At 40.0% G+C, this 12,179-nt stretch overlaps 1 protein-coding gene across 1 annotated transcript in view; it reads left to right on the forward strand.

Annotated features, from left to right (window-relative positions):
• Positions 1-12,179, forward strand: part of NCKAP1L (NCK associated protein 1 like) — a 310,666-nt gene that overhangs the window by 38,452 nt on the left and 260,035 nt on the right. The window contains exon 3 of the mRNA XM_073561415.1: positions 341-433. Within this exon, the coding sequence (XP_073417516.1) occupies positions 341-433 (93 nt within the window). The remainder of the gene's footprint in view (positions 1-340; positions 434-12,179) is intronic.

Consider the following 12,179-nt stretch of genomic DNA (forward strand, 5'->3'; position numbering starts at 1 on the left):
TCATTGTATATAAATATACATGAACCCAGCCCTGTTGGTTGTCTGCTAATGAGCTTGCAGATCCATATTCTTATAAGTCAGTCTACTGTGGAAGACTGTATTGTTGGAAAGGCTGATGAAAAAATGCAAATTCATGCACAATTAATGCAGAAGAATATACAGTAGATGGTAGCCAGTAAGCACAATATATCAATTACATACCAGAGTAATGATAAACATTATTGCAGCATTATATAATAAGAGTGTGAATAAATGTATCACCATTTAAGATCCAAGTGGTTCTAAATAATTAAATGATTAGAATATTAATTAACAGGCTCTTTTTCTCTCCTGAATCTAGCAACATCTTGGGCCAGTGCACAAAGATAAGACTGAGATTGTGAAATACTTAACTGGTTATTATTTGACATTTTTGGATGTGATGGAATTTAGGGTAAGTATTGATTTTTAAACGTGTACACAGCCTTTTTATCATTTAACTTACATTGAGTGCACAAAGGGTTGTCTCATAAATTGCATATACTACCTACCCCAAGTATGGATGATAAATATGTGATCACTTGTGTCTAACCCAAATTACAAGAATGGGGATTTCAAAGTTCTCTGTGTGATGCCATGTGAATTTAAAGGTCCACTCCAGTGTCTTTTTTAAATTTTACATCCAGAATTGTATCCCTAATGTAAGTTCCATGTACCAAGAAATATACTTACCATCCGCTGTCTTCTTCTGATATTAATGACTTTCCGGTTGGTCTTCTTCAATTTGTGACCTGCCAGATCTCTCCAGTGTTTGCTGGGCGAGCCAGAGATCTCAACTCAATATTAGTCTATTAGTCTATGAGAGCTAGAATGAGGCAAGAACGAGGCCCTCCTAGACTTTCATTCAGAGCTTGTGATAGTTACCTCAGACTTCCGGTCATTCAGAAGTCGCAGTCAAAAAATGGCAGATTGGGATCTGGGTGGCACAGGGAACAGCTGAAGATAGTGGTTTGTAAGTATAATACTAGGATCAGGGAACTTACATTAATGGCAACATTCCAGCGCTCAAATAAAAGAAAAAACACTGAAGTGGTGCCTTAAGGGTGACGAACATGTGCAACCTCTGCTCCATTCACTGTCTATAAATAGGCGGTCCCACATGTGTGTTACTTCTCTATTCAAAGGGATCTTCGGTCTTCATATTCTCAACTTCAGTAGGGGTCTTAGCAGACAGACCACAAGTGATCATCACTTGTTATCAATTGCTGCCCTTGGCTAATATATGAAAGAGCAAAGGGTAGGATCTTAGATTACTAAAGAGCAATCTAGTCAGAGACCATTTTCTCTGTTCTTTGATAAGACTCACCTAGCTTTTAGAGGAGGAAAAGAGAAAAAAAATGAAGCAAAAAATGCGGTCATGATGCACTGTTATGGGGAGGGATCTGCTGCTGACACTGATATAGGGGTAATGTCCTCCATCCTGTTATATATGATCCCCATCCTGATATATATGGCCCCCATCTTGGTATACATGCCCCCCATCCTGGTATATATGGCCCCCATCACGGCACACACATGAAAAAACAATTCTACTCACCTTCTCTTTGCTCCTTCACAGCACTGCGTCATGTTCTAATGCCGGTTTCTGACTTCAGCGTGTAAGGCCTGTGTCACACATCCGTTTGTGTCCATCAGTCAAAATCCGCTGTTTTGCAAAAAAAACGGATCCGCCATTTTTCTTGGCGGATCCGTTTTTTTTCCCATTGAGTTGCATTACCGGTGGATCTTGACGGATGGCCATGCGTTGGATCCGTTTTTTTGCAGATCCGCCAAAATTTTGACATCCGCCGACATGCCCGAAAGGACCATGCAACGTTTTTTCGGGCGGCCGGATCCGCATTTGTCACTGCGCGTGCCCGAAAGACTTCACTCAGCCGCAAATTTAACCCTAAACTCTGTTCTGGCGGCTGTAAAATTCTCTCTCTCCTTCCCCAGGCAGCGGTTCCTTTAAAATTCTTCCTTTGACGGATCTGTTAAAATAATGGTCCGGTGCCAAAAGTTGTGGTCAGTACAGGAACGGATCCGTTATCCGCCATTTTAGCGGATTTTGACTGACCAAAAAAACTGATATGTGAAACAGGCCTAAACAGCACATGATGTCACCGCCATGTGCCCCCACCCGCCGAAGTCAGCTACCAGAATATAAACTGCTCCCCATGACCATGACCATGTGAGTTGAGAGCACTGAATATTCATTTTCCTTAATAGTAGACACATGTGATCACCCAGCCGCTGCATGAGCCCACTGCTGTGGCTAACAAGTGTATCTGCTATTAAAGAGAATTAATTTTTACTGCTCCACATGCCCATAGTCTCTCTCACCTCTGTGCCCTGAAGGCGGCGCTGAGATGTGGGTGGGACTATGGACGTTGGGAGCAGTGAATATTAGTTTTCTGTATTAGTGGGCACACTTGTTAGCCGCAGCCACCAGCTCCTGCCTCCTCTGACCCGCTCCTTTACCGCCACTGCTCCTGCCCCACAGCCATAGCCGGACTGTAAGGTACATCTGGACTATAAGACACCCCCCCTTTCCTCCAAAATTTATTTGGAAAAAAGTACGTCTTATAGTTTGCAAAATACGGTAGGTACAAATTCATAGGGTAGATATGGTAGCTAACTCTTTTTGAGGTACAGTAAATGTAACCTCACAAGGAATAGGATATCACGAGGGGTATTCTATAACCAGTACAATTCTCAGATAGCTACATACAGTATACTGGAAAATATCTCCTCAATGTGCTACCTATCTAGATTGCATAATCCTCATTGCTCTCTAAGGGTCCCATTACATTTAGCGATGCACCAGCGATCCCAACATCGATATGACCTGGTCAGGATCACTGATGCATCGCTAAATGGTCGCTAGTGATCTGCCAAACAGGCAGACCTTACCAGCGACGCAGCAGCGATAAGCGATTCGTCGGCGGTCGCTCTTACCTGTCACACCGCAGCAATGATGATGACTTCCGCCTGCGTCCATGCGTCGCTAGTCGGCGCCAGCGGCACGCCAATGAGGAAAAAATGGCCCAGGCCATTCGAGCGCGATCAGCGATATCCAGCGGGGGGCCGGTCGCAGGTACGTGTCACATGTAGCGAGATTGCTAGCGATTTCGCTGTTGCGTCACAAAATCGGTGACGCTTTAGCAATATCGCTAGCGATATCGCTATGTGTAAAAGGCCCTTAACACTCATCCTTTAAGGATATAAATCCTGCTTGGATATAAGGCTGCTCTAAATGTTCTCACATTTCTGTAGAAATTACTTTCTCAAGATGTATCTTTCTAATGAACAAATCATATCAAAATGGATTAACTACCATATCTGCCCTCTGAAGTTTTACCTATGTGTAATTGACCACCAAATCTATAATTACCGTACTACTAATGATGAGCGAGTTTACTCATTACTCGGGATTTCCCGAGCATGCTCGGGTGATCTCCGAGTAGTTTGGATGTGTTCAGAGATTTAGTTTCTGTTGCCACAGCTGCATAATTTGCGCCTGCTAGACAGACTGAATAAATGTAGGGATTTCCTAACAAACAGGCAATCCCCACATGTATTCAGGCTGTCTAGCAGCCGCAAATCATGCAGCTACGACGACAGAAACTAAATCTCCAAGCATGCCAAAATACTAGGAGATCACCCCAGCATGCTCGGGAAATCTCGAGTGACGAGTATACTCGCTCATCACTAATTACTATTAAACATAGATCACCAATGGGCTTGTATCTCCTGAACATAATGAAAAAGTATCTACGAATACTGACCATTCACAATATATGTAATTTTAACCCCTTCTCGACATGCGCCGTACATATACTGCTCTGCGGGAGCTGCGTTCCCGCAAACAATAGTATATTGAAATAGATCAAAAGTACAGGAAACAGTAAGATCAAAGTCGATAATGACCATAAAAAGTACATGGACAAAATGGGGCACACCAATGGTATGTGGACACAGGGATATATTTGATTTTAACAATACAATACAAAATTTCAGAATCCTACATACATCCCATAATATTGTAAATAGCCAGTCATAATATACACACAAGGTGTATCAATATCACTCCCCCCAGTGATGAAACCTATCACTACACACAATATGTGCTGAATATGTTGAAAGCACAAAATAAATTACTGCATAATATTACCTTTCTGACTGGTCCGTAATAGAGGTCCACCAGGGTGTACCCTCCCCATCGCACGTTTCGGCCGAATGGCCTTTATCAATGTACCTTGTGTGTATATTATGACTGGCTATTTACAATATTATGGGATATATGTAGGATTCTGAAATTTTGTATTGTATTGTTAAAATCAAATTTATCCCTGTGTCCACAAACCATTTGTGTACCCCATTTTGCCCATGTACTTTTTATGGTCATTATCGACTTTGATCTTACTGTTTCCTGTACTTTTGATCTATTTCAATAAAATTACTTTTGTAGTTTTGTAATTTTTGTATTGGACTTTTTGTTCGTTTTTTTCTTTATATATTCTACATATAAGTTTGCGATAGTCCTATCATGTCCATTTATATACCCATTTTTTTTATATCATATAGTCATATATTTGTTACACTGGTATAAATATTTTTTTTTCCATGAAACCATTATATTAAACAGTAGTATATGTACAGCGGCACGATCGCGCAGCCTCACGCTGAGCACCGTGGCACCCTGTAGCAACGCCCACGATTAGTGCGAGCATTTAACCACTCTGTCAATGGTGACAGCGACATTGAAGAGCATCGCTCAGGGAATGGGTTCCCTGCGTACTTCCGTCAGGAAAACGTGATGCGATCTCACTGTCCTGATGGTCTCCATGAAGACCTCAAGCCGCAAGATGGCCACGGGGTCCTTCAGGGAAGGTGGCATGTGTGCACCTTCTGAGGTCAGGACCTGACATGCCTCCTTCCCTGCCTGTCAGATGCTGATGTGATACTCTGCAGTGCAGAAGCATTGCAAAGTATCAAATCAGCAATCTCACAATATACAGGATGGGACAATGTAAAAAAGTAAACAAAAATATATATTAAAAAGTATAAACATATTTTTTTAAAATCCCCAAATAATGAAAAAGAAACAAATATTTTTCCAATAAATACGTTTGTTTCTGTAAATAAAAAGATAAACACTAAAATTGCACATACCTGCTTTATAAAACTGTCCCACTAGTTATCCCCTTCAGTGAACACTGAAAAAAAAAAAAATAATAAACTAGGCAAAAAATAAAGCTTTATCATCATACCGCTGAGCAAAAGGTGCAATAAAACGCGATCAAAAAAACAAATGTAAATACACATGGTACCGCTGAAAACGTCCTCTTGCCCCACAATAAACAGCCACAATACAGCTCCATCAGCAGAAAAATAAAAAAGTTATAGCTCTCAGAATAAAGCAATGCAAAAATAAGTATTTTTTCTATTAAATAGTTTTTATTGTGTAAAAGTGCCAAAACATAAAAAAGATATAAATTGGGTATCTCTGTAATTGTACTGACCTGAAAAATAAAGCTGCTTTACCAATTTTACCACACACGGAACGGTATTAAAAAAAAAAAGCAATTCCTGAAATGCTGGTTTTTGTTCATTCTGTCTCCCAAAAATTGGAAAAGAGAGTGATCAAAAAATATCATGTGCCCGAAAATGCTACCAATAAAAACATCAGCTCGTCCAGTGGCACTGGTCAGAATTATAAATATTGGCATGGTCAGGAAGGTGATAACAGGCTTGGGGGTGAAGGGGTTAAAAGTGCACCTTGATCCCATCTATTAAATGAATAAATAAAATTTATTTTTTACGATTTAGGAATCTGGAGTTAGGGTTATTTGCCTTTGGCAATTTGTAAATAATGTAATTATTATTATTTAGACCTTTGACGGGGACAAGAGGGCATCCTCTACGTCTGGAGTAAAGAAGGTTTAATCATACTCACAGACGCGGATTCTTTACTGTAAGAGCAGTGAGACTATGGAACTCTCTGCCGTATGATGCTGTAATGAGTGATTCCCTACTAAAATTTAAGAAGGGACTGGATGCATTTCTTGCAAAGTATAATATTACAGGGTATATACACTAGTTGTTATGACTAGGTCACCGAGGAGGATAGCAGGAAATAAGCTAGGCAACCAGAAAACCAGAAAGGTTGGTAACTTAGCGGATTGCAGACCCCTGAACCTAACAACACAACTAGAATTAGCTGTGGGACGTTCCTACGATGCCCTAGACGCCTCAGCAAAGCCAAAGATTTAACTAAGCTGAAAGCAAGAAAGGGGAAAGCTAAACTGCCCCGGAGCAGAACCCCAAAGGAATAGATAGCCCCCAAACATATATTGCCGGTGAGACAAGATGAGGCACAAACACAGGCAGAAAATAGAGTAAGCAAATGATGGGGCCCAAACTGTCTAGATAGTACAGGATAGGAAAGATACTGTCTGCAATCACGCAAAAAACCCTAAAAATTCCAACACGTCTGATCTGCAAAAATACTGAGGCCACACGACCTCTCCCCCACTAGATCAGCATTCTGGTGTGAACTGGAAGCAAAACAAAAGATACTGATATAACAGAGGATTAGCAATACTGAACATAATGACATAAGCTGTGACATATGGAACGGGGTCCAGCACCGGTCCCAGCAGGGAACAATGCTGAACCCACACATCAAAGCAGAAAGCAGGGAAAAGCAAAACTGGATCAAATGCAAAAGATTCCAGCAAACAAATAACTTATCTGAACAATGCAGGACCAAGCAGGGGACAAGCGGACTTCAAGATGCACAGGAAGAAAACCAAATCACCAGCAGCAACTAAGGGAAGGTTGCTCACTTAAATCTTCCCAGTCTATAACACCTGACTTACACTCATCATCTTCAGGTAATCGACTTCTGTCAACCCAACCAGCTCCACCACCCGCAGCAACCTCCAGAGGGAGACCAAACTCAGAAGTCAGGTCAAGAGTGTTCATAACACTAGTTTCCTTAATATTGCGTTGATCCAGGGAGCTAGTCTGATTGCCGTATGTGGAGTCAGGAAGGAATTTTTTTCCCCAATGTGAAGTTTACTGTTTGCCACCCTGGGATTTTTTTGCCTTCCTCTGGATTAACATGTTAGGGCAAGTTAGGATAGGATATGGGTTGAACTAGATGGACTGTCTTCCTTCAACTTTAATAACTATGTTACTATGTAATTGATACCTAAGCGGATCCCTTGGACATTGTTTGGTGGTTTTTAGACTAGTAGAGCACACAGTCAGTATGGTCTGAGAAGCTGCAGGCCATTTTGCAAAAGTACAGAAGAGACTATGAATTAGATAAACTGTGTCAGAAAGAAAAAAAATCGATTGCACTAGGTATTTTGACTTCACATTATGCATTTACTGTGAATTGTTTTATAGTTAGCCGAAGGGTCTCTTTAAGTATACTGTTCTGTTACCATAACAAAGGTTGTTTCTTTCTTGGCTGACAACTTTGTGTCAGATTTCATAATGCAGAAATTATTTCCGCTTTGAAGTAGCATTTATTTTTCTTTGCAGGACGGTGTTCTGCTTGGCTAGAGGATACCTTCCCGGCATGCAGTATATTTTTGGAACATTATTATTATTCAGCAATGAAATAATTGTTTTGTGATTTTATTCTCCAGACTGTAATAATATCAGTGAGAAAAATATGTTTATTCTCTTTGCTCATTATTTTTCTGTTTTATTTGGTCATGGACGAAGATTAGAAACAAGCTTTCACTGTTTTATTCTTGAAGTTTTTATTACTGTCAGTAAAAAAACAAAATAATAATGGTTAACTGAAATAAAAGAAATAAGGTACACAGAAAGCTTTGGAGGCAACTTAGGTCTCTTCATCTGGAGAAGCACAACATATGTATATACAGTGGGTCAATTAAGTATTGAACACATCACCAATTTTATAAGTAAATATATTTCTAAAGGTGCGATTGACATGAAATTCTCTCCAGATGTCGGTAAGAAACCATCCTATCTACACAGGCAGATGAATCAAACCATAGATGTCCATAAATTTTGTATAATAAAGAGTAATGACACAGGGGGAAAAGTATTGAACACATGAACAAAGAGAAGTGCAAAACGCCGTGGAAAGTAATGACAGCAGCTGAAATCAATCAGTAATTGGAAAGTAAGGCCATGTGCACACATTGAGTATTTGATGAGTTTTTTAGCCCAGTATTTGTAAGCGAAAACCAGGAGTGGAACAGACAGAGGCAAAGCATAATAGAAACATTTGTACCACTTCTGCATTTTTCACCCACTACTGGTTTTGGCTTACAAATACTGGGGTAAAAAACTCACCAAATACTGGATGTCTGCATGTGGCCCAATCCTTCCACTTAGTGAAAAATAATATTGGCTGGTTCAACTGATGGCCTATAAAAAGGTATCTCATTACCAAGGTGCCATACAAAAAAACATTTCAAGATGGGTAAAACCAGTGAGCTGTCTCAAGACCTTTGCAACTTTAACAATGCAAAACATACTGATGGTATTGGTTACAGAAGAATCTCTAAACTGCTGAAGGCTTTAGCGAGCACTGTTGGGGCCATAATCCTGAAGTGGAAACAATATATTTTCACCATAAACTGGCAATGACCTGGTGCTCCCGCAAGATTTCAGATGGAGGAGTGAAAAGAATTATCAGAAGAGTTGTCCAAGAGCCAAGGACCACCTGTGGAGAGCTACAGAAAGACCTGGGATCAGCAGGTTCAATTGTTTCACAGAAAACTATAAGTAACACACTCAACCTCCATGGCCAGTATGCACGCTAATCATGCAAGACTCCATTGCTGAACAAAAACGTGTTTAAACGTGTTTAAAGTTTGCTAACCAACATTTAGACAAGCCTGTGAAATACTGGGAAAAATACTGGGCTGCAGCTGATCTCTTACTTACTCTTCATGTTCAATTCATTCAAAGGTGGGGACAATGACACCAGCACTGATTGGGAGCTGGGGGTCACATGTCACAACAACAGCACGAGAGCTACGGGACCTTGAGTGCCAACACCGCTGGAATGCTGCCGGCACGGAAGGTGAGTATAGGCTTTTTTATTTTATCAGGGCCAAGATCAAGAAGAGGTGGTCCTAGTAGTGGATGACCCCTTTGATTTATGGACATCTACTGTATGGTTTCATTTCTTTGGATGGGTTATTACTGAGATCTAGTGAGAATTTCATGTAAATAGCACATTTAGAATTATATTTATGGTACTTAGCAACCCTGAGTGCTTACACCATGGTTTAGGTGTAAAACTCAGAAAAACATGATTCTGACAAAATTCCAAAAGGAATATTCACTGTAATAAGGCAGATGAAGTCATTTTGACCACCTGTCTGGCCTATGGTCCAGGTGTCAGTCTTTTCACGTGTCTTTTTAGGCATGCACAAAAGTGCAGTCAACCACAGTTTTGTGAACCATTGAACAAAGACCAGAGTCCAAAGTAACTCTGCTGCTTCATTAGTGAATAGATCCATCAAGGATTTCATCTGAATTTTGCAGATGTAGTTGGAAACCCCAATGTAAGTGCTCATCGTAGAGCACAGGATAAATGTGAACTGATCCAATATATTCTTGTACTCCAAAATGCTACCAATAGCTTTGAACTCATCCCACAAAAACACATGTTCCCACTCACGTTCGTCATCTGTTAATGGAAACATAGAGGGTTTTCACATTACTGGTAGCACAAAGTCACTTGAAAAAGTGACATTGGTCCCCTATGAAAAGAACTACAGCACAATCTGTGCTTCCAAATCCAAATGCCCCCTCCCTTGTGAGCCCCACAGTGTGCCTAAATGACATTTAGAGTCCACATGTTTGGCATTTCTGTAGCGACTAAAGCTCTCTTAATTTATAGAGTGTGTGTCTCCAGATGCATGAGATGGGCACAATGTATGGACACTACAATTTATTTGACTCTACAATGTAAGGGCACTACAATGGCATATTTGCAATTTTCACTTAGCAATGTCCATTGTTGCTTGTTTATGGAAAGCATCCATAGAGTGAAAATCATCACTGCTCCTGTAAATAAGTTCCTAGAGGAGTGTAATTTCCAAAATTGGATCATTTCAGGGAGATTCTGCTCTTCTGGCACTTAGGGACTCTGTATATGAAATCCTCAAACTATTCTATGACAATTTATTCTCCAAGAGTCAACTAGCGCTCCATCCTTCCTGTGTCTTGCCATGTGGCTAAGCAATACATGCAGTTGCCTATAGAGAATTGCCACGTTCAGCAAAAATTATGTGACACGTTTTGGTGCCATTTTCTCCCATCTTCCCATATGAAAATGTAAAATCTCGGGCTAAAACTAATTTTTCGTGGTAAAAATTAAATTTTTTTGCTTCACCACTCAGTGGTATAAAATTCTTTGACACACTTGTGATGTCAATATGATCACTGCACCCCTAGATAAATTCAACAAGAGATGTACAGTAGTTTGTAAAATTAGGTCACTTATGAGGGGTTCTGCTTTTCTGGCACCTCAGGAGCTTTGCAAATAAGACATTACACCCGCAAACCATAATGGCAGAATCTGCGCTATAATATGGTGCTCCTTCCCTTCTGAGGTTTTCACTTTGCATGAAAATATAGTAGAAAAAGCTTTTTCGGAGGCGATTCCCTCTAGTAGCTGGAATCCCAAAAAGACCTTGATTCTGGAGCAACCTCCAGATGGTGTTCCAGAGTAACAACAAACTGTGCAACAAATTGCACAACAAACTGTGATGTCCATTTTTTCCTGTTAGCACTTGTAAAAATTAAAAACTTGGGGCTAAAAAAAACATTTTAGTGGTAAAAATGTCATTGTTCTTTCTTTCTTTCTTTCTTTCTTTCTTTCTTTCTTTCTTTCTTTCTTTCTTTCTCCACTCAATTATATAAAATTCTGTGAGGCACACGTGGTGTTAGCATGCTCATTACACCACTAGATGAATTCACTGAGGGGTGTAGTCTGTAAACTGGGGTACTTATGGGTGTTTCCGCTGTTCTGGTACTTAAGAGACTCTCCCAATGTGATATGGCACCCTCACGTCATTCAAGCAAAATGTGCACTAAATATGGCGCTCCTTCCCTTTTGAGTCTAAAAAGTAGTTTTTGACCACATATGAGATATTGGTGTACTCAGGGGAAATAGCATAGCAAATGGTAATGCTCATTTTCTCCTATTTCTCCTTTCAAAAATTAAAAACGTGGGGCCAAATCAACATTTTAGTGGAAAAAAATGGTAATTTTTTATTTACTCTTCCTAATGTTATATAATTCTGTGAATCACCTGAGGGTTAAAAATGATCACTACACAACTAGATGAATTCCTTTAGAGGTGTAGTTTCAAAAATGAGGTCACTTGTTGGGGTTTCTGCTGTTTTGGCATGTCAGGAGCTCTTCGAATGTGACATGGCATCAGTAATCTATTCTAGCCAAAATTACGCTACAAAGTTCAAATAGAACTCCCTCTCTTCCGAACTTTGCCGTGTGCCCAAACAGTAGTTTTATTCCCCATATGGGGCATGATCAGACTCAGGCGAAATTGACCAACAAACTTTATCATCAATTTTTGCCTCTTAGCCTTGTGAAATTAAAAAAATTGGGGCTAAAGGGATATTTTTGTGGGAAAAAAATATTTTTCCCTTTTAATGGCTCAACGTTATAAAATTCTGTGAAGCATCTGTGGTTTCAAAGTGCTCACCATTCCTTTAGATAATTCCGTGAGGGGTGTAGTTTCCAAAATGGGGTCATTTGTGGGGAATTTCCACTGTTTATGCACATTAGGAGTTCTGCATATATGACATGGTGTCCGCTATGTATTCCTGCCAATTTGGAATTTGATCCTTGCAGTTCACCCAAACAGTAGTTTCCTATCACATATGGGGTATTGGTGTACTGAGGAGAAATTGCACAACAAATTTTGGGGTCCAGTTTCTCCTGTTACCATTGTGAAAATGAAAAATTTGGAGTTAAAGCAATATTTTTGTGGGAAAAAAATACCGTATATATTCAAGTATAAGCTGACCCAAGTATAAGCTGAGGCACATAATTTTGCCATGGAAAACTGGGTAAGCTTTTTGGCTCAAGTATAAGCCAGTTATACATTGTCCCTTCATCTCTGTCCTGCT

Source organism: Dendrobates tinctorius, unplaced genomic scaffold (assembly GCF_039654945.1).
Source record: "Dendrobates tinctorius isolate UK_male_01 unplaced genomic scaffold, ASM3965494v1 ptg000319l, whole genome shotgun sequence".
In the NCBI taxonomy this organism is placed as follows: domain Eukaryota; kingdom Metazoa; phylum Chordata; class Amphibia; order Anura; family Dendrobatidae; genus Dendrobates; species Dendrobates tinctorius.